Source organism: Mixophyes fleayi, chromosome 2 (genome assembly GCF_038048845.1).
Source record: "Mixophyes fleayi isolate aMixFle1 chromosome 2, aMixFle1.hap1, whole genome shotgun sequence".
Taxonomy (NCBI): Eukaryota; Metazoa; Chordata; class Amphibia; order Anura; family Limnodynastidae; genus Mixophyes; species Mixophyes fleayi.
In genome coordinates, this window is record NC_134403.1 from 301,532,195 (window position 1) to 301,556,901 (window position 24,707).

General features: G+C 35.1%; 1 protein-coding gene across 3 annotated transcripts in view; it reads left to right on the plus strand.

Annotated features, from left to right (window-relative positions):
• NLGN4X (neuroligin 4 X-linked) overlaps positions 1-4,273 on the plus strand; it is a 285,144-nt gene extending 280,871 nt beyond the window's left edge. For all 3 annotated transcript variants that reach the window (XM_075196474.1, XM_075196475.1, XM_075196476.1), the window contains one exon: positions 2,087-4,273. In XM_075196474.1, coding sequence (XP_075052575.1) covers positions 2,087-2,927 — 841 coding nt within the window. In that variant the 3' untranslated portion in view covers positions 2,928-4,273. The remainder of the gene's footprint in view (positions 1-2,086) is intronic.
• The last annotated feature ends 20,434 nt before the right edge of the window (positions 4,274-24,707 follow it).

The window sequence follows — 24,707 nt, forward strand, 5'->3', positions numbered from 1 at the left end:
TTGGATTTAAATACCTTTGTGAACATTAATATTTGGATAAACTGATGAATAGTTTCCCTTAGAAAATATATATCCAATATCAAAAGTTAAGTTGTAAAACATTATGCACAAAAAAATTTACATTTTTTTGCACATTCTTAAAAATGTAAATATTTCTTTATTTATCTTGCAAACTTAGTTTATTTTCAGTGAATACTGAAAGATTGTTGCCACTATAGTCCCAAATATTCATAATCTTTCAGTTTGTAATCAGTAAGCATAGCGAGTAAAAGATAAAAACTGAGTCTATTCATGGCAATAAAAGAGATATTACCGTACAGCAAAAATGTTGTGCCTTGAATTCATATGAAGTTAAGGAACATAAAGTTCTAAAATGCTTCATATAAAAGCAGATCTCTGAATATGACGCTACTGAACAAAAAAGAAGTTTAACAAATTTAAGAATTTATGAAGTTTAATTAAAATATACCTTATGGGCTTCAAAAAATATAAATGAAACTTCAGAATTTATACAATAATCTAATAAGTTTTCCACATAGATATGAAATAATATATTAATGTTAACAAAATTGATCAATTCAAAACACATTTTACATATTTATTGTTACCTAACCCCACATTGATTGCTGTTTTACATCTTTATGACCAGACCAATTTTTATAATATTGATATAAATTAATTACATTATTTCTTCATCTAACCATATTGTAGATCGACACATAGGGCTTTCTTCTGATAACATAATAAGAATGAATATATTTTTATTTTGATTTAACTTTTTTTTAAGTAAAAATAATAAAATGATGAATTAGGTTTAAGCCCCCTTACATATATTTTTATTTGAGTGCAGTGTACTGCACATGCTCTATATTTAGCATGGATAAATATGTCCTAGATCAATATAGAGATTTCTCTACTGAGCATGTCTTATCTAGGATGTAGGTATCCTGTAGCTGACAAGGTGACATCCACTTCAAGTTTAAGAAAGATGGTTTCATCATCGGCATAGTTATGAGCTTTTTGCTTTAAAAGTAATGCTAATAGGAATAACTTTGTGCTAGCTCTATTTAAAAGAATTTTGATGCCTCTCATACAAGCAATGGCATCTCCAGCTATAATTTGATCGATTGATCCAGATAATTAATCTGATTTTCTGTTTGTTGAAGGAATATCTTTTTCCCACACTGAGGATAAAATATTACCTTTCTCACTTTTTCCATTTCTCCGGAATTCTCTGGATTCCTAATAATAGGTGAAACTTGATGCATGAGTTTTATTTTTTCAATGTTTGCTAACTATTTAACTATTTAAGCCACTTAAATCACTACTTCTCATATTTATTTGTAGTCTGATGCTGAAGCAAACACTCTTATTCATAATATGTTCATAGTGCCTTATGAGGAAAGCCTTTACATAAATGTATATATTAAATAGTGTAGGTCAATTATTAAAAAAAAACAAAATGCTGCAAAATTAATTAAATGTAATAAATAATATTACTTATTCCCAAATGATGACAGAAAATACCATAAGTCAGTTTTTGGCTATTCATTTTAAATAACAACTTGAGATGAAGCTTATTTAAAGTCTGATCTGGAAAGGAAATCAATATTTCTCAATATATTGTTTATTTTCACTTTGTTCCTTTTACAAATTTGCAGTCTCTTATGAAAAAGACAAAGGCGTGTTATAATGTTTCATAACATAATGCTATAAATTGCTGAGATTAAAGGTCATTATTTGCTGGAATTTTTGCAATCATTGCCATGGGTGATAGCTGCCACATTGCTTGATTTCTTGAAAATAAATACTTTTAGTAGACTCCAATACAAGATTAACACTAATTGCTAAATATGGATGAAATATGTGAACAATGGCTACCTTTTTCTGTAATAATAGTAATACTAATAATACTAATAATAATACTAAATTACGTTCAAGAGGCTAAAAGGAAATATTGTTTCTGTACATCAATAAAATTGAAAATAAAATAGAATCATTATCTTCTATATTCAAGTAATTAAGATATGTTAATAGTATTTTTGACTATAATATTATGTTCTAATTCAACTTTTTATCTTTCTAGGGATCCAAACAAGCCAGTCCCACAAGATACAAAGTTCATCCATACAAAACCAAACCGATTTGAAGAAGTTGCCTGGTCTAAATATGATCCAAAAGACCAACTATATCTACATATTGGTCTAAAGCCAAGAGTAAGAGACCACTACAGAGCGACAAAGGTGGCTTTTTGGTTAGAATTAGTACCTCATTTACATAACCTGAATGAGATATTTCAATATGTTTCTACAACGACAAAGGTGCCTCCACCGGATATGACATCATTCCCATATGGTACAAGACGTCCTTCTGTTAAGTCAAGGGCTACTACAAAACGTCCAGCTATGACACCAGCAAATAACCCTAAAGAAACACAAAAGACCGTTTTGGGTGAAACTACCATAATTGCGGAAGACAAGAGAGATTACTCAACAGAACTTAGCGTTACAATTGCTGTGGGAGCATCCCTGTTGTTTCTGAATATTTTAGCCTTTGCTGCTTTGTATTATAAAAAAGATAAAAGACGCCACGAAACTCACAGACGGCCTAGTCCTCAGAGGAATACAACAAATGATATTGCTCACATTCAAAATGAAGAAATAATGTCTTTGCAGATGAAACAGCTGGAGCATGACCATGAATGTGAAGCACTTCAGGCACATGATACTCTACGACTGACCTGTCCACCGGACTACACCCTTACACTGAGGAGGTCACCTGATGATATTCCTCTCATGACTCCCAATACCATAACAATGATTCCAAACACACTAACAGGGATGCAACCCCTGCATACCTTTAATACTTTTAGTGGAGGCCAAAATAGTACTAATTTACCCCACGGGCATTCCACCACTCGAGTATAGCTTTGTCATGTTTTTCATTCTCTTGGAGAAAACAAAAACAAACAGAAAACTTGTGAAGAATTAGAAAAGAAGGAATTATTTTCTTACTCATTCCCATCTCGAGGAATTGTCTAATATTCATACTGATCTGTCCAAGATGTAAATTCTGTAAATTGCCGTTATGATAAAGCTTACGAATTTATCCCTGCTAGAAGAATTTAGACAAACTTAATATTCTGAACACTCTCCTAGAAGAAAATGGAAGTTTTCTCTATCATTCATGTTGAGGAAAGCTGCTCTGGAACAGAAGAATTGTTGTTACTGCTTTGTTTTTGTTTTCTAAGTTCGCTATGTGCCATAAAAACAATGAGCCCTTGGTCAGACATATTAGTATATTGATCATTTTATTAGGCTATAATTCACAATGGAAATTCTATTTAAAAAAGTGGACTGACTATGCAGAATAAAATGTATCATTCTGACAATGAAGGTATATGCCATTCTGAACTGTATTTAAAGAAAAAGAAACATTTGTAAAAAATGTAAATAGCCGTGAGTTAAAAAAATATCTTTTATCGTTGTTTTAAGTTTGAAAAAAAAAACTTTTAGAAAGATTGTGCTTTTAGTTGTGACCTATGTGTATATACATTAGTCAAGAACCATCTCTGTTGCCTCCAGAACAAGAAAAAGAGCTTTCTTCTAATAACTTTTCCTCAAGACAGAGGTTTGAGATTTTATAATCTGATTCATTTGTAGGAAATATTGCAAGTTCACTTGAAGATGATTTTTTGGATATGTTAACAACAAAACTCCCCTTTGAGGTTACACAAATGCATGTGCAATTTTATCTTACAAGCTTTTTATTTTCCTTTCAGCAATGTTTTACATTTTTGCTCTTGTTTCATGAATATCTCAAGGAGTGGTAAATGCTCAATAATGTTGACAGCTACTTATAAAATGCATTTGAGAATGTTTGAAATTGCTGTTTCCTCTTAGCGCCCAGTTAAAAAAAAAAAACAACAAAAAAACAACAAAAAAAACAACAGAAAGCAAAAAGTAACCCAGAGCATACTGTTGGTCGATGTGTTCATCAGCAGCTTAGATATTATGTAGTAAAAAAAACTTTAAAAATAGCAAGAAAATTACCGACGTAATGTGATTTGTTCTTATAAACGAGGAGACACTTTTGTCACTATGCCCAGCATCTGATGTTTGTCATAATATAATGTGGGTCAACAAACATATTTTTTTATTTTGTTTTTTAATAATTATGTACCTGTCACATAAGTAATGCACATGACAGAAAACTAAAAAGAAAGACCACCAAATGATTTTCAAATAAATTCTGAACATTTTATTGGAAAAAAGTTTTCTTTTCTGTTTCCTTTTCTTTAAAATCATTGTAACACTTCACTGTAATCTCTTCATTATTCGTTACTCAATAATACAATATTTTTGGTCCAGGCAATAAAAATATTATATTTACTCTAAATAGAGTAGGTTTGTAGATTGTGAAAATCATTTTAGAATGTACATTTTATTTTAAAACAAAGATGAATAAATATATATATATATATATATATATATATATATATATATATATATATATATATAATATATATATATATATATATATATATATCTTTATATATCTTTTGTATATATAGTCCGTCCTCGTTCTCTCAAGTGCCATTTTAGAACAGACAGGGTGTAGGGAGGAGGACTTTTCTATTTTTTAATAGAACTTGTTTATTTTGGAAGGGTCATTCAGTGAACTCTATATTTAAATAAAGCTGTTTGTGAAGGGCAGCACACAGCAGCACACCCCAAAACCACTATATATTCTAATATTTTTTATTTTTCAACACTTTTATATTTTGGAATGGTCATTCAGTGAAATCTATATTTAAAAAAGTCTGTTTGTGCATGAGGGTAAGCAGTAGATAGACACCCAAAAAAGTAAACAGGTTGTTCTTGTCTTTGACGCCTAGCAGCATAACCTCCTGATTTAATATAAATATTGTTTGTTAGAAGTGTATTGTGGAGCAGTTTTATAAGAATTGTAACATAACATTCCTTCCTTTACCTATCTAAGTGGGCATTCCCTGGTGTGGTGGCAGGCATCTACAAGTAGCTCCAATCTGTTCAAGTAGCATTACTCCTCTTGGCAACCATAGATCACTGTACAGATCAGGAGCAGCCCAGTACTGGAACTGGCAGTAGTACTACTGTTACGACCTCTACTAATAAAAAAAGGTAATGCAGGAAGAATGGCGAGGATAGCATCCTCAAAATCCAAACACTATTTGTCAAATTTAATCACAAAGAAAACAATACCATCTTGCAATAATTTACATTTTGGCCTTGGTCTGTCAGCTTGTGTAGCAGTCAACAATTCAGGTGTGAACAGTATTATTAGGTCGCCAATTCACATTGTGGACAGTATGATCAGGTAGACAATTCAAATGTCAACAGTATTATTATAGGGTTAGGGATAGGGCTATGAATATGGTTAAAAACAGGGATAGGGACAGGTGTAGAGACAGGGTTAGGGATAGGGACAAGTCTAGGGACAGGATTGGGGACATGGTTAGGGACAGAGTTAGGCATAATACTGTCTACATTTGAATTGTCAACCTAATAAATACTATCTACATTTAATTTGTTTTCTTAATAATACTCTGGATGTCATTATATTGTCGACTTTATAACCCTGTCTATTCAGCTGCCCACCAATTATATTATGTCAGTCCTGTAGTTGTCGAACAAATGTATGTATCACACCTGGTCGTTGTTTCATCATCTGGAATTGGTCAATATAGATGGGACCGGTACACAACGGACTGCAGAATGCCAAATCAGGAAATTGAAGAATTGCCAGCTCAAGCCAGGTCAGCAACAATCAGGAATGCACAGTATGCACAGGAATGCTGGAGTAAAGGTATGGAGCATACTACTCTGGCACAGGCCTGTGCACTGAATAGGCTTAAATAGCTAAGCTGAAGAGCAGTGTGGGTCTCAGGACAGAACACATGATCACAGGTTGAGAACTCTTAAAGGGTCTTGCGCCTTCTGTTGTACAAAGTATTATTATTATGGCACAAGTTTCTTCGCCTGGAGCAGAGGTATGAATAGAGGGAGTGTGCTGGACAGCGGTTTTGAAAAGTAACTGCCGGACTTCCATGTGTGGCACCTTTATGCATGTTGTTTTCAACATGTGCGTGGCCCCAAGGACAATGCCATCTTGCATGATTTTGGCTCCTCCAGTTTTCTCCAAGAGTCTTCTGAAGCCTTGGTTACATTCTGGCACCAAAATTCTATTTCGTGTGGGGCTTTAAGAAACTCATTGCAATGCCTAATTATTTTCAGCATGTTACTAGTGCTGCCAACTGCCAACTGACTGCTTGTTTGGTGACCAATATGCCAAATTCTGTCTCTCTGACTTTCATATTCAATTGCATTGTCTTGTCAAGACAGATTTTTTGCAACCACATCAACATCCATATGAGTTGTATATACTTACTTGTGTGAGATGGCCAACTATATCCCAATCTGAACTGTCTGATTTACATATTACTTAGCCTAGCAATTTTGTCATTTTAAAGCTAAACAAATATCTAAAAATATTGTTATGTACATTCCATATTGATATACATGACATATATTATACATGACATATTTATATAGTTGCAAATATATATGAGTGACAAGTCCCCTTGTTTGATTCACCAGGGCAGCATTAAGGCACATCCTAATTTGTTTTAGCCAGATTTACCTTACTCAAACCATAAAAAGCACTTATAGTAAAACAATGTGTTTTAAAGCTCGACTCTTGATTCCCGGTGAATACTCTATCCAACGATAAGTGCATATAAAAGTGTGAAGAGGCTATTCATTTTGACAGCATTGTTATGGACTATCCGGGTATATAGTGATATGACCACATAGTAAGGTCCAATTTAATTTGTGAGAGAATGTAGGGAAAGTTAGCTTGGAAGAGCTTTTCAGCCAGATCTACCTTACTCATACTATTTAAAGCACTAATAAAAATAGTAAAACCAGGTGTTTGAAAGCTCTACTCTTGACTACATAAATAGTTGAAGGTGCAGTGTCTGTATTAACTGTAATAATTAACTGTATTAATTCTACCACTGCCCAGCCAATGAACACTGCCTGTTAGCATAAGTGTCTATAAGGGGTGATCTGTTACGTTCTTTTTTGATTATGAAGTAGATCAGAGAGTATAGAGGTATCATAAAAGTAATCCCCTTTTAATGAAGGTACTTAAGATCTCTAAAGTGCATTTTTTGCAAAGCTGCCAGATCATCTATTGTGTCCCCTAGTCTAGAAATTGTATCTATTATTAAACTTCCATGTATTTGTGCGATATATTTTTGCCACTGCTCTGTCACTAATTTTAGCCAGCCAGATTGCTGCAGACTTTGGTCAAAATTGCTGAAAATTGGGACCATTGTGAAAGGATCATTAGAAAATAGACTGTAAATGACTGTAAATGAATGTTAATGCTATAACTAGTAATATAGGTGCAAAAACATCTCAAAATTAGATTATTTTACCAATTTTATGCCCAATGTTTAATCAAATGCAGATCCAAAACCAAAATTATAACCTTTCACGTTTGTTTGACAAAACCAGTAGCAAAGACGAAACACGTTTGTTTAGAACCGACACCGCTTTCCAAACTGAAATACGAGGCTCAACGCACATCTCTAAAATATACACAATGACATCATATTCTCACATGAGACTGGATAATAAGATATCTATAAATGAATGTTTTTATATTTTGCAAACAAACAAACGTGTATGTAATCTGTCCAGAAAGTAGGTCAATATAAGAAAAGGCAGGAATATATTTTTTAAATGTACTGTGTGTGTGTGTGTGTGGGCTGCATTTGTAGCTTTATTTAGTCTAAATCTTTAAATGCTCACTAAAAACCCACCTCTATATTAGCACTTACTATTTATGCTACTCCACTGTGCTTGTAGCAATCTCCACTCTGAGCCACACCCACTCCTCTTGTTGTAGCTCCGCCTTTTTTGACTAGATTGTAAGGTCTCTCTTGAGCAGAGCCCTCTATACCATTTGTTTTCACGTCTGCATTTATTTTGTCTAACTTTTATGTCCTGTTTTATTTATTCTGTTCTCTCAACTGTCTGGTGTTGTGAAGTACTATGGCACCTTAAAATCAATGATAATAATAATAATAATAATAATAATAATAATAATAATAATAATAATAAAAAAAAGCCACATTCGATAGCATTTGACAAGCAAATAAATAAACAAACCAGCAGCTAATGAATACTGGCTGTCAGTTGTGTTTTTCAATTTTTTCTATACTCTGTATCACGTCATATATTTAAAGATGAGTGAAAATGTTATATGAGATATCTGCTTCAGTTGACCACAAAACGTTGAACACTTTGTCAGACAAATGTGGCCTTAAGTGCTTTAAAGCCTACACCAACCACACCACACAGCAGAATGAATCAATCATCATTATCCTAACTCTATTCATAGACTATAAATTCTGTGAAATTCATGTGGCTCTGTCCCTGACAACATGCCCATCCAGAGAGTGAAGCAGTGCAGGGCCAGATGTGAACTACAGCATTCTGTTATATAGATATTATAACAGTATATTAATTTGGAACATTCTAATGTACATTTCTTAATTTACTAAATTTTTTCAAATGAAATAGAGATTGTTTTTAAATGAAGTACTTGTGTGGTATCCCATAATTGGCAGAAATAGATAAATAGATTTTTTTTGCCAATTAGTCATTTTTATATACAAAAAGACATATACATATTTGAATTACAGCACTCATGAAACAATTGTGCCATCTTCCAATACAATTCTGAAAACATCCTGATTATACTTTTAGCAGGTCTAGTTTGTTACATGGAGTTATTTTGGGGTGTTCCTAATGTGTTCCTTATGGCTCTAACCCTTTAGTGCCTCTATCAAAAAATCATGTAAACAACCCCACTGAAAGCAAAATATCACTCCATCGTTCCTGGACCCTTGTACACATCTAAGCAGCCAAGAAAGAAAGTGTTTCACCTATTTCCCCTGGTGTGTGCAAAAATGCATAAGTATGCTTGAAATATTGCAATTACCCTATTGTGTGATGACTAATGAATACAAGCAAAAAAAAAAGCAGAGGTCTAGAATTGTCATGATGCCTAATAATAAATATTTGGAATATTTTGGATGATCCAGTTTTTTATGTTGCATGATTTTATGGGTGTTGCTCTTGTTTTGGCACTTTAAAGCCTTTGCAATAACATTATGGAACGAGAAAATTAGCTATGGAAATTGCCCCTTAAAAGACAAAGGGCTAGACTTACTAAGCTGCGGGTTTGAAAAAGTGGGGATTTTGCCTATAGCAACCAATCAGATTCTAGCTATCATTTTGTAGAAGGTACTAAATAAATGAAAGCTAGAATCTGATTGGTTGCTATAGGCAACATCCCCACTTTTTCAAACCCGCAGCTTAGTAAATATAGCAAAAAATTCAGCACAATTATTTCTGGGCCCTGTCCCATTTCAAGCAGCATGAAAAGCACACATAGGTGGTATTCCTACACACAATGGAGAAGTAGCTGAATTCATGCTAGGTATGTCTCTCTAGTCCAATAAATAATTAATTAAAAAACACAAATACAGCAGTAGTAAAGAAACGGTCATGAAATTATGGAAAAAAAGCAGTTCCAGATTTTCTTATTATCTATAGATAAATACATTGGGGCTACTATTTTAGATTCTAGGTGTATTTAAAACTTAAATATAAACCTTTGTTATTAGATCATATGATGCTCTCAGACTTTGAATACAGAATAAAAATAAACATATAATTAGGGTCCCTATAATCTGTACAGATAGCAGCATACATTTATAGGTATACAAATTCAATAGTTATTTACCAAATGTTATAGGTGAAGTCAAGGAGTCAATTTTCTTTCTTTGACGATAAACATAAATCTAAGACTTGAAAAACTGTAAAATGCACTCAGGTGCATAAAGCAATAATTGTCACCTGCTTTATTGACACATTGCAAAATTAAAAAAATTGTAGTGGGCATGAATGTTTAAATATTCAAAGTCTTGAAGGTGTTAAATGTATTTGTAGCTTTCTAAAGCAGGCAAGTTTTGCCTTTAAGACAACTATGGAACTGGCCCAGGTGAGGTGGGGTGGCGCAGATCCGCCCCTGCCCCACAGACCAGCCTTCCCCTGTCCATGAGTAAGATAAAGATTATAGTTGACCTATATGCAAGCAGCTCTTACTATGCTATTATGTCTGATAAAAGCATGTTTCTGAAGTGATACAGGTTGAAATAGATAAAAATGTAATTATTTTAGAAATTTATCAACAAGGTTGACGCAGCAAAACTTAATTTGTAATGGATCTCTATCATTATAAGGATCAGTTAAAAATAATCAAAGTAGTAATCTTAACTTGCAAATTGCATACAAAGTGTGTCAGTTTATACAATAGTCTGAGCAGTAAAACACATATATACTTAAGCTTATACACAATTCTTTTGTCTTGTAGCAAAATAGGTGGCAGATGTATGTGTCAAATGTCTGAATTTTAAAATGAAAGTATTGTCCATCAATAAGTCATAACTACAATAACAAGAGATTGTGGATTGTTCTCTTTTTACTGGAATCTGGTTTTAAGCCCACAAACTTTATGGGGGTATTCAATTGACGCGCTCGAAAAATATTACCGTTAATACAGTAATATCTCGCTGGATTTCAACTCGCGGCTCCCTGAGCTGCGAGCTGAAATCCAGCGAGTAAATTACCGTTTTAACGGTATTTACGTGCAGGATTACCGTATTAACGGTAATATTTTTAGAGCGCTGGATTTTTTCCGATCCCGCCGTCAATTGAATATGCCCCTATGGGGGGTATTCAATTGTTAGCGAGATCCGCTAAAATCAGGGAGCTGCGAGCTGAAATCCAGCGAGATATTATCGTATTAACGGTAATATTTTTCGAGCGCGGGATTTTAGTGGTTCAGGCTAACAATTGAATACCCCCCTATATGTTTGTTAACAAATAGCACTGTGGTGTGTCAGGTTATGTAGGAATTAAATGGCACAATGTATCAAAAATTGGTGCGTGCTGACAGTTTCAAAAAGCCTCAGTTTGAGTTTTATTTCACTTTTATTGTCCAGTTGTTGTCCACTGTAGTTGAAAGCATATAAAGTATCTGGAAACATGTGATCTCTTCATGAGTAGTTCTTAAGTTATTTTTATATTCTCATATTCAGCAGAGATGGGGTAGAGATAAGTCCAGGCAGTGAATGTATTCAAAGTGGTATGATGTTGCCCAAAATGTCTAGTCTCCTTATTTAACTTCATCAGGGAAATGTGTATTTTTAAATGTCCCAGAAATCCTGTATATAAAGGAACTGGGAGGGTGGTACATGCAATTGAGCCTCCATTTGATACCATATGGTCTCATATGGGAGACAAGTATGTTAAGTTTCCATTCTGTTACAGTACAATTCATATCACATATTAAATAACTTATAAGAATAAATTCTCATTTCAATAATCTGGTTTCCAAAATATGATCTATTACATTCAATTAAAAGTACTTAAATCAATAGAGATGTTGCAGAATAAAGGGTTTAGTGGCATCATAACTCAATGACATGGCTTATCGTAAATATAAACACTATTAAGCTACTGGGGATGCCTGTTTAATAATTTCATCTTGATCAATCGGAGGTGGGTAGCTACTACAAAGGCATGTGGTAAATGTATCACGCTGAGAGTTTTCCGGCAGGTTTGAAAAGTGAAGATTTTGCCTATAGCAACCAATCAGATTCTAGCTATAATTTTGTAAAATGTATGAAAAAAATGATAGCTAGAATCTGATTAGTTTATCAAACCTGCCGAAAAACTCTCAGCTTGATGCATTTACCCCATGATCTAGTTAACATATAATCCATCAGCATTCCAGTATTAATGGAGAGTGAGGAGGATCTATAATTGAAAGAGCCTTGTATGTAAACATGTTTATAAGGTGTATTAAAAACATATATATTGTTTTTGTACCCTGTTCAACACCTAGAAAAACTCTCAGCTTGATGCATTTACCCAATGATCTAGTTAACGTGTAATCCATCAGCATTCCAGTATTAATGGAGAGTGAGGAGGATCTATAATTGAAAGAGCCTTGGATGTAAACATGTTTATAAGGCGCATTAAAAACATATATATCGTTTTTGTACCCTGTTCAACACCTAGAAAAACTCTCAGCTTGATGCATTTACCCCATGATCTAGTTAACGTGTAATCCATCAGCATTCCAGTATTAATGGAGAGTGAGGAGGATCTATAATTGAAAGAGCCTTGGATGTAAACATGTTTATAAGGCGTATTAAAAACATATATATCATTTTTGTACCCTGTTCAACACCTAAAAACCTCAGCTAATTTCCTTAACTGCAAAGAATGAGGTCTTGCACATTTGTCTTCAGTGAATGATATCATTAGCGTATATGAGCTAACAGATCACAGCCAGATCATTCATTATGCAACCTAGGCTCCAACTTAGGGCCCAGTGGGTGTTTAGGGGCCCAAAGTGCCAGAACCCATTTTATGTGGGGTTTTATTACAAGCAGAGGAGGAAGTGGGCCCAAACATGCAAGTTGCTTAGGGCCCCATGTGATATTAATCTGACTCTGACCAGACAAAGAATGTAGCATTTTCAGTAGATTTACCTGTCCAACAGCAATGAGTTCCTGGAAGAGGTAACATAATTTTGGCCTTTACACACTTATATATGTTAACTGACATTGAGCAATAAAACAAAGGAAACACTAGGGGGCATATTAATTTAGCATTCCCGGCCGCAATTAAGCGCAACTGCATGGGTCCCAGTTTCACAACATCGTGAATTTCTGTGTGCACCCCTATGAGTGGTACCATAATGGCACTTTACACGTGCAGCCACGTGTAATCGCGGCTGCGAATACTAATTGAATACCCCCCTAAATGTAATTTGGGACTAGCCCTTCACCATTGTTCACCATGGTGAGGGAATCGGTCATGTAAAAATCTAGTATAATTGTGAAAAAACTGTACAGCCCCCCCTAAAAACCAGGAGATGCAAAACATATTCTGACTTCACCCCTTACATTTAATATTATTCCTGCAGAATTCATTGTTACTTGCAATCCTATATAATCCACCCCTCAGAACATGCATACATTTTCTCCATCAGAGTCACAACCATTTTGACAAGTGTGTCTATGCCACATTTAATTATAAATGCTTCCAATCCACCCTTTCTCCAACCAGAACATACAAAACCTTGCAGCGTTGCACACAGTGATATTTTCACATGCAACTCCATATCTGGTGCCATAATAGGTGCATGATGTCACAAAACTGCACCATGGGTCTGCAGTTTTGCACATTTGGAAATAACCCAAATCTAGAAGACATTTCATACTAAAGCTATTTGTAGAGTAGAACATCAATAATTCTAGGGCTGGTAGTCCTCAGATCATCCCACAATGTATAATCAGAGTTATATTAGATATCATAAATCATTTTTCACAAGCATGTGACTAATTAGTACATTTACCATAGCAATAGTCTCAAAATGCAGACACTTCAGTCATACATAATATGTATATAAATATTGACATATTAAATACAGCAATTTCATTGTGTATTATTTTTGTAATACAACTATAGATATAAAAGTAATATGCATTTTAAGTGCAATATTGTTGACAGACTGATATGCATTACATATTTTTGTATATGTTCAATAGATTCCATATTTCACTGTATAGTTCAGCAAATTATATTTTTTAAAGGGGGGGATATCAAGTATTTGTTCTTTTGTGGACAAGTGTGGTATTTATTCATATTTATATTTGCAAGTATGAAATTATCAATGCATGGAAAATAAAAAATACATCTTAATTAAAGTAATCTCATATATTTTCCTGTTGGGGAAAAAATATACATTTTGGACATTTCAAAATCAGAAATATTAATCTTGTGTGGATAAATTTTATACTATACTGCAAATAGACTAGAGATGGGCGGGTCCGGTTCTCCGAGAACTGAACCCACCCGAACTTTGGGTATCCGAGTACCGAGCTGAGCAGCTCGGTACTCTCCCGCCCATTCCGAATCCAAATCGAGGCCGAACGTCATTGTGACGTCGTCGGATCTCGGGACTCGGTTCTCGCGATACTTCAACTTTATAAATACACGCCTCCACAGCAATCCATCGCCATTTGACAGAGGGAGAGAGCAGGGTGTAGTCATAGGCTAATTAGAGCAGGGACAGAGAATACCATATTGTTCTTGCAATTGCTCTAACCAAAATCGCTAGTGCAGAGAGGAGGATAGAGGTTTATTATTTTTTCTTCATATTTGGCACTCCCCAGCGCTTTTGGGGTGTCCCCCATAATTGTGCATTAATATTTCTGGCTGTCAAAAGTCATATCTGTCAGCATTATCTACTAAATAATTTGTAGCACACCTCAGTGTTTTTGGGGTGTCCTCCCTAATTGTGCATTAATATTTCTGGCTGTCAAAAGTCATATCTGTCAGCAGTATCTACTAAATAATTTGTAGCACACCTCAGTGTTTTTGGGGTGTCCTCCCTAATTGTGCATTAATATTTCTGGCTGTCAAAAGTCATATCTGTCAGCAGTATCTACTCAATAATTTTTAGCACTCCTCAGTGTTTTTGGGGTGTCCTCCCTAATTGTGCATTAATATTTCTGGCTGTCAAAAGTCATATCTGTCAGCAGTATCTACTCAATAATTTGTAGCACTCCTCAGTGTTTTTGGGGTGTCCTCCCTAATTGTGCATTAATATTTCTGGCTGTCAAAAGTCATATCTGTCAGCAGTATCTACTCAATAATTTTTAGCACTCCTCAGTGTTTTTGGGGTGTCCTCCCTAATTGTGCATTAATATTTCTGGCTGTCAAAAGTCATATCTGTCAGCAGTATCTACTCAATAATTTGTAGCACACCTCAGTGTTTTTGGGGTGTCCTCCCTAATTGTGCATTAATATTTCTGGCTGTCAAAAGTCATATCTGTCAGCAGTATCTACTCAATAATTTTTAGCACTCCTCAGTGTTTTTGGGGTGTCCTCCCTAATTGTGCATTAATATTTCTGGCTGTCAAAAGTCATAACTGTCAGCAGAATCTACTAAATAATTTTTAGCACTCCCCAGTGGTTTGCGCTCAGAATGGATTCAAAGCAGTCCACATATGATCTAAATGAGCAACCAGGTTCTGTCACCAGTCCTGATGTTAGTGTTCCCAGTACGTCATCTGGCCAAGGCGATGTCAAACAACAGAGTGTTTTCAAATTAGTGCAAAAAACAAAAACCCCAAAAAATTTTACTGTATTGAAGCGAAAAAGAAGTGTAACTGAGCAAAAGTTAAGTGACGATAAAAAAAAAATTGCAAGCATGCCATTCTACACACGCAGTGGCAAAGAGAGAATGAGGCCTTCACCTTTGGCTATTAGTGGCAGATCCCAAAAAGTTACCCAGCCTACAATTGGTGCACAACTACTGTTACGCGTCAAAGCCGAGCTGCAAGATAACAGTGAGGCATTACAGGAGAATATTTGCTCTGATTCACAAATGACAACAATCCCTGTGGAGAGTCCATCCAACAGTGGGATGTCTAATCGTGAGCATTCTGTTGATGTGTGCCTTAATAGCCCGAGTGTAGCCGGTGATACCCAAATTGAGGATGCCACTTTGGAATTAGAAGAGGATGAGGGGGAGATTTGTGTAGGCGACGAGGGCGCTAATGATGATGTTGATGATTATGATGCAGACAGATACCAAATTGCCTTTCTCAATTTCTATTTATATTCTAGATTATATAACGGCTGAATAGTTTTCTATTTTACTCATAGTGGAGAGAGGATCTGATACAGACAGATACCAAACTGCCTTTGTCCATTTCAATTTATATTGTACAGTATATAACGGCTGAATTTATTAGTATTTTATACAAGTGGAGGGAGGCCTAGAGAGACAGAAACCAAACTGGCTTTCTCCATGTCAATTAATATTGTACAGTCTATAATGGCTGAATTTTTTGGTATTTTATACAAGTGGAGGGGGCCTAGAGAGACAGAAACCAAACTGGCTTTCTCCATGTCAATTAATATTGTACAGTCTATAATGGCTGAATTTTTTGGTATTTTATACAAGTGGAGGGGGGCCTTGAGAGACAGAAACCAAACTGGCTTTTTCCATTTCTTTACATATTTAACTATAAGTGTAGGGTGTAATATACATTCAAAGACGATGGCTGCATTGCCAATATGCATAGATGGAGAGGAAGACAATCTGTTTTGTGTGTAGAATAAATGAAGGCCTACCAACGAAAAATTAAACAGTTTTTTTGGATGATTTATTACCTCAACAATTAGATTACTTGTCTCTAAAACAGTTGGAGCACTAAATTGGGTTAATTTAGGCCCAAAAACATGGATTTTCCAACAAAATAGCAAAACAAAACCAAACAAAACCAAAACCAAAACCAAAACACGCAATGGCGGTTTTGCAAAACCAAAACCAAAACCAAAACACGACGGTAATCCAGATCCAAAACCGAATCCAAAACCAAAACACGGGGGTCAGTGACCATCTCTAAAATAGACTAAGTGGCCATACCTTTTTACTCACTTCTGTTTATTTTTTTTTTGCTTTGTTTTTTACAGTCTGAATTATGTGCCTTATCTGCTAATACCACCTTATTTGGCTGCACATTCAATATTTCTACTTCTTGCAATCATTTTGTTCTATTGTCCTAGTATTAATTCAGTGAACCTGCAACACAAATTTTGTGAGATTTTTTACACAATATAAAATTGATGTACAATATAAGATAATAAAAGTATGTATAATATCAACTATTGATTACCTAAACCATAATTCATGGTGAGCTCTAACTAGGCATTTATTAATGTATCGCTGTTTTCATGTACTGTTGAGGGATGGGATATGTATATCTACATCTATATCTATATCTATCTATCTATCTATCTATCTATCTATCTATCTATCAATATATATATACAGGGCCGTCTTTCCCATTGGGCACAATGGGCAGGTGCCCGGGGGCCCTGCAGCCCAGGGGGGCCCGTCGGAGGCAGCAAAAAAAAAAAACCTGAAAAAAAAGAAGACAATACTTACCTTGCGGTCAGCTGGCGATCCGGCTCCCGCCCTGGTCTCCTCCTCCGTGCAGCGCTCGCAGTGCATGTCGGGCGTGATGTCATCACGCCCGCCCGACATCCATTGCGGAGCGCGACGGAGGAGGAGACCAGGGAGGGAGCCGGATCGCCAGCTGACCGCAAGGTAAGTATTGTCTTCTTTTTTTTCAGGTTTTTTTTTTTTGCTGCCTCCGACGACCCCCCCTGGGCTGCAGGGCCCATATATATATATATATATATATATATATATATATATATATTTTTTTTTTATTTTTATTTTTTTTTATATATATATATATATATATGTATATATAGGGGCCCCGGTGCACTGCTTTGGTCGGGGGCCCAAAATGTTGTTAAGATGGCCCTATATATATATATATATATATATATATATATATATATATGTATATATATATATATATATATATATATATATATATATATATATATATATATATTTATAGACATAGAAGTCAAGTTGCTACTTTTAATGTAGCAAAGTATTGTAACAATCGAGTGCACATTTTAGCTACACATGCTAATAGGAACCTTTTGAGAAATCCATGCTCTTCATTAACTTAACAGGAATGAATGGAAAATGCAATATTCAGTTCTGACATTTTTGTAATGAAAAAATTGTTAAAACCCCTATTCATATAAATGTTGCTCATTTATGACAATGACAATGACAGAGATTTATGCTTTCCTTTGTTGTTGCCAAAAAGGACATTCAACTTCTAATATAAGTGTGGAGCATGTTAAACAAAGCATTTATGTTAAATATAGCACAGAAGTACTGCCCTTTTAGTTAATGATAACATTATTGACAAGGGTGCTGTATGGTGTCATAAAGTTCTAGAATTTAAAGTAATGGGTTAAAAATAAACACTATCTAGGCTTAATACTGACCGAAGAATCGGCTCCACCAATCTCATTTTAGATTTTATGGAAATGTGGCTCTCAAAATGAATTCTTGCATTTGAAATAAATAATTATTAAAAATCTTAGCTGTCTTTGCTCTGATCTCTCATGGTGTCTATAAGTGACTTACTGCACTAGGTATTAGTGTCAGCATACCAATCTAGATATCTAATGCCACCTTTAAAATAAATAGTGTGATTATAGAATATATATTATTCTAGTAGGCCTCGTTGATTGCACTGATTACTTTGCATCATTCCTGGAAGAGGGACTTTTTTAGATGCTCTTTTAGAAATCACAATTCAAGGTGCCCTTAGTATCAGATTATCTTCCTCAAAATTATTGATTTATGTAACTGAAAATTTACTTTAAATTTTCTTTTCTTTTGCTCTGCTCAGTGTCATCATGGTGCACCCTTACAAGCTCTAGATTTACTAAAGGACAGTTTTATGAAATCACCAGATTTCTGCACTTTTTTCTGTGGTTTTAAAACCACAAAACTTACTGAAGGCCAAACCACCAATAAACTGACTGAAATCCTCAGTTTTACAAAGCACCAAATAATAAATTGCCATACCAATTTTAACATGATAAAAATACAAACCTTCAAATCTACTAAGCAGTGTTTTGAGAAAACACCGGAAAACCACAAGCAAAACAGACAAAACAAAAGAGGTGGTTTTGAGAGGTGATAGTACTCAAACAGCATGCTGTTTGAGATATTTTACCATTCATAACATAACAGTAGCCATTACTGAATTATGCATTACTGTGGTAAACAGTATTTAGAGATTATGACCACAAAATGAATTTATAATTAACTTATGGGAGGAATTTTTCCCCCCATTATATTAAAGGGTCAATTTTATTGTATTATTATATTATTGGGCAATATGAATACATAATTATGTTAAGAGGAAATAATATTTGATTGCCAACAAGGGCAATAATTGTTTATGATGATGCAATACCTATTATATGGCATGATACGTGCCATCCTGCGCTTGTACCCATGTGCATGCTGCCACTTGTATTACAACATGTATACAATATAAATGGTGCCTCATCGTGAAATAATAAGTGTTGTCCCCATCATAAATAATTATTGCTCCTGTTAGAAATCACATATTATTTCCCCTTAATATACTTATTTACTCATATTGCCCCATAATATAATAAAACACTAATATATTGCCCTCTTAATATAATGAAAAATAAAAATTCCCCCATAAGTTAATTATAAGTCAATTTTGTGTAGATAATCAATACATGATGATTGCCATAAGATATAATATGTCAATTGTGCCTCATCTTTTGTTATAAATAGCAAGATATCTCAAAAAGCATGTTTGAGCTAACTAGCCTATGAGAAGCAGGTATTAATAAACTTTCTTTTTTGGGGCAGTTTTGGGGCAGATTCGACTAAACCACCTGTCCTTTAGGTGTTTTGAAATTGCCAAACATCACTGGCAGTTTTACATTCACGCCTCAAACAGCCCTATCGTAAATACAAAGGTTTGGAGCACTAAGCCACCCAAAAATTGTGGGGATATGCAGTGGTTTCAAACTACTGTCAAACACAATTTTTAGTTAATCTACTCCATAGAGGAGAGTCTCTTATATAGTCACTTATCTGAATGCTAATTTGTTGAAAATTCAAATATGTTTCTCACCACTCTCTAGTATCTACATGGTTGATAGTGACAGACATTAACTAAACCTATAATTTTCACACATTGATAATATTCCTGTGCCAGTGGCTGCCATACAACCACAAAGCATAATAAATTTATTTATGGATAATTCTCCTTTACTTCAGATGCTTCATCCGTTTTCTTCTAAAGGTTTTTTATGGTTGTGGCATATAGTTACATTTTATTTGAATCAGTCCACAGCGCTTTGTTTCAAAACATTTATGGGTTATCTATTTGTTATTATTGTTTTGCTTACTTCTGCTATTGACTGCAGTAGAAAATAGAAAAGGTTTCAATCTGGCACCTCATCCATGGAAATCATTTTTGTATAAGTAAAACTGTACTTTGGATGTCTGGACCACATTTTTATTGAAAGCCTTGCTTTGGTTATTTCATGCCCCAAGTGCCAAAAAGTGCAAAAAGCACAAAAGAGTACAAGGGTGCAGTCATCATCAGTTCCCCGCCCCCTTTGGCCATAAGGCCCCTTAAAGGTCAGGAGTTTTCAGACACACTTCGCCTCAAGGGCTCCCTTTACCATGGGATGTGCCAAGATTTCATCCAGAGTCTAAAATATTTTATCTATCCCCCCAAAGGAGGGACTTCAGATGTTCAGGAGAGTGGAAAACCCAGGGCTATACCTCAACAACCCCTAGAACTTATGGATACTGAACCCAAAAGGGCCTGCTGCATAAATAAGGCAAAGCAAAATACAAACTCTAGTTGACATTGCAAAAATAAGTTAACAAATAAATAAAGGTTACAGACCAGCCTCATAGTTGGGCTAACATAATAATTTTCCCACAGAGCCTTAAGGCCAGGGCAAAAGAGAAGTGTGTGGATAAAAGTGTACCATGCCCTATGTTTTTACATAGGTTCTCAGTCCCTCAGTAGTTTTCTGGCACCCGGGTCACATATGCCCCATGCTTTCTACAATGCCCCGGCTCCTATTCAGATGACTAAGGTAGACTGGGTATGATCAGTGGGATCAGCCCCTACTCCTAGGATAGATCTTTACTTGACCTTATCTAAAAGACAGAGAAGAGAGCCAGAGTAAGCTATAAGGTGACTATAATAATAAAAACTACATCTTTCAACATTATAAATAAAAATAATATATTTTTAAAAATAAGATTTTTTTGTTTTTATTCTTTGTGTTAATCACAGATGTCAAATTTGGATCACAATTACAGGTAGAACAGAGGTGAATTTGGTCCCATCTATGCCCCCTGCATCTAGGACAGAAAGTTTATTGTCTGGTGTTATAGAGAAGAAAGTAAGATTTTTAATAATTGTAATTTAATCTTCTTTTTCATTTGTGATGTCTATCACTGGTACCAATGTACACTCTTATGCTTTAAAATTTTCTTCAACTCAGAATAAGCCTCACATCATGTAGAATGAATTAGTATGAATAGTTTAAAAATCTGTTCATGGAATGTGGGGGAATTAACTCACCTATTAAAACAACATTTTTTTTTTACTATCTTTATGTAAAGTGGGCGCAGACATTATGTTTCTACAAGAAATTAAATACGCACAGGTAGTGATAACCTCTACATAAATTAATTCTAAGGTCAGAGGAGTAGCTGTTATTTATAAGAAAGGGACTTCAACCAGATGTCCATTTTTCTGTTTTAGAATCCGAAGGAAGATACGCTCTCCTTGATGTAACTATCAATGTAAATAGATATATTGTGCATCCTTTATGCACCTAATAAATGTAGTAAATATTTATTCCAAAACATACATGGCTAAATTGCACCCCTACACAAATACCTCCTTGATAGTCTGTGGAGATTTTCACTTGGTAGCCTCCAAAAATATGAATAAAAGGACAACTATTAAAAATTCAAAACAATTGCCTAAATTTGGAGCTAACTATTTGCAAAATATTACATTTTATAGATATTAGGAAAGCCAGAAACCCTCTGGAATAAGATTATATTTGCTTATCAGCTGCATATGGCACCTTATCTCGCATCGACTATTTATTGAAGACGGATTGGCTGCTACCAAAAACAATAGAGGCTAATATAGAACCAACAGGAATTTTAGACCGTGCACTCATAAGGCTAAAGATAGAAACTACAAGCAATAGAGGCACAAATGGGCATTAGAGATTTCCATAATATTCAACTTTTCCCCTTAAATTTCAAAATATGATAGAAGCACCATGATAAACATATATTATGGATAATCTTAGAAAATCCATTTTTACTCTGGCAGGCAGCGAATGCTGTAATATGAGGTAATATAATTTCATATGTTAACAGAAAAAATGCTCTGCATTGTACATAAAAAAGGACAATCGTAATTTACTGAGACTTATCAACAATATAATCATTCTCCTTCTCCAGCAAAGAAAGTGAAATACCAACAGACTAGAGTCCAATTTGAAAGCACCCTTTCGCTATTGGGAGACAGGTGTCTGGGGAATAAGAGGTATCAGTTTCACAAATTAGGAAATAAATTGGGTAGGCTCCTCTCTAACTTGTTGTCCTGCCTGAGGATCTGTCTGTACCCAGACTGGGTTGTGTCTCCGGAGCTGGACTGGTGACTTCGCAGACAAAGCTGGGTGGCCTGATAATGTTCGTCTGCATGTAGGGAATGGACTGTTGCAGATTGTGATTACACTAGCAGGGGAGAACAAACAGGAACCGGATTGCTGGACCAGACTGGAACTGGAATGCTGGACCTAACTGTCAATAGACTGCTGTAACTGGAATGCTGAAAAAGGATTGCTGTAACTGGAATAGAACCAGAATGCTGTGACCGGAATGTTGTAACCAGAATGCTGTAACCAGAATGATGGAAGAGGATTGCTATAACCGGAATGAAACCAGAATGCTGGAATGGAACCAGAGTGCTGGAATCAGACTGGAGCTAGAATGCAGACTGCACTGTCAGAGCTGGATTAATAGCAAGAATGCAAGCTGCTGGGAACCAGGTTGGTGTCTGAAATACAACATTGCACTGGCAAAAGGTAAGGGCTCCAGGAAGTCCTTTTATAGTTGTTGTTGACTCCTGATTGGAGACTGCAATCAGCTGGGCAGAAGCAGCACTCTGAGTTGCTGAGATGGATCAGGTGACTATGTCCAAAATGGCAGCTCCCATGGACTGCTTTTGGAGGGAATCTGAAATGGAGGCTGTTTTCACCTGAGTAGCTAAGATGAATCATGTGACCGAATTCAAGATGGTCCCGCCCATACTCTGATTCTGGAGGGTTCTCTGGAGTGGAGACAGACTGGACAGCATCTTACAGAGAGTTCTGAAATCAGCAGAGCCTGAGGAGAGCAGGTACAACTTGGAAAGGCAGTGAAGAGGTAAGTGACAGAACCTGAGAGCCTGGTGTGTGACACTTGTTGAGTGGAGAATGGATCTCTAACACCATTAAAACCCTTGAAGATGATAAAAGTCATATTATAAATACAGCCATAGACATAGTAAACACCAGCTTTTTTCAATGCTTTTTTTAAAAAAAATAAAAAAAATTATGGGAAGGCACCAGGTTGCCGCAAATAAGTAAACAACAGGCAGACTAATTAACCTCGCCTATCACAGCAGAAGAAATTCACACGGTCACAAAAACTCTTAAACTTGGGAAAAAAGCAGGACCTGATGTTCATGGAAATGTATTCTACAAAATTCTATCCAACTGGATCTGCGTTACCCCACAAGAGGTATTCAAAACTATAATACAAGAGCAGATGGCACTGGATTACTTTAATTCGGCAACTATTAAATTATTACCAAAACCAGGCAAGGACCTAGGGTTACTGGGATCAAATAGATCAATATCACTTCTACATGTGGATTAAAAAAAAATATCCTCCCCACGGTCATCTACAAAGTTTAAACCGCTTTGTGTGAGGCAGGTACTCAAAAAGTAAATTCTGCCAAAAAAAGTAAAAAAGTAATTCTGCCAAATTGGACCTTACGTAGCCCAAACTTTTTGGAACCAGTAAAAATTATGTTAATAGAGAATTTGTGTTTTGACAGGAGAAGGGTGAAAATCTTTTTTAAGAAATGAGGAACATATATTGAAACACTAGAGGAGACATAGCAAGCACATATAATGAAATTATTTGAATCTACCGACTGACATCTATAGAGACAAGTTGATGATTCCCCTTAAGAGTCCCCACAATATTGGAGGGGCGCCAGCACAAAATTCAGTTTCATTGCAGTGAATATAGTGATATTACATTAGGAGGTGCATTACCTGTAGTTTAGCTTTGCTCAGGGCTTCATGTGTTGTATCTTGTTTTGTTGAAATTAAGACATCTTTTGTTTGATGCTTAAATTGTTTATTAGATTTCTAATATAAAACATTCCAATTATTGAACAGCCAAATGGAAAGCTTAGTTAAATTGTAAATCTTATTATCTATATTTGATTTTATTTATGTTTTCTATGTATATGATGTTACGTAATCAACTTTGTTGTGCATACTGTGCATATAAAAAAAACAAATATGCAAAAAAAAATGTTATAACTTTTTGTACAAAATAGATAAAGATTATACTTAGATGAATATTTAATACAAACATATATTATACCCATATTTTATTATAGATTAGTCATAGGTTAATTATGGGCTCATATTCACAAACATTTTTAATACACTGACTCATATTTAAGATGTGTATTTTGTTCCCCATTTGAATTTTTGGATGACTCATCAATTAACAAAATACAAATGATACAATCTAAAAAACAGGTATAAATGCATGTAGAAAGGCATTTGTTTGCATACCAGATCACTTTAGGCATGTTCTGACTATGGAACAGGCATATGTACAGTATTTACACTAATAAGATTGCATGTTCACCTCATGTTTGCATGGATTTCCCTTGGGTTCTGCAATATCTCCCCACAGTTCAAAACACATACTGGTAGGTTAATGTTAGAAAGTGT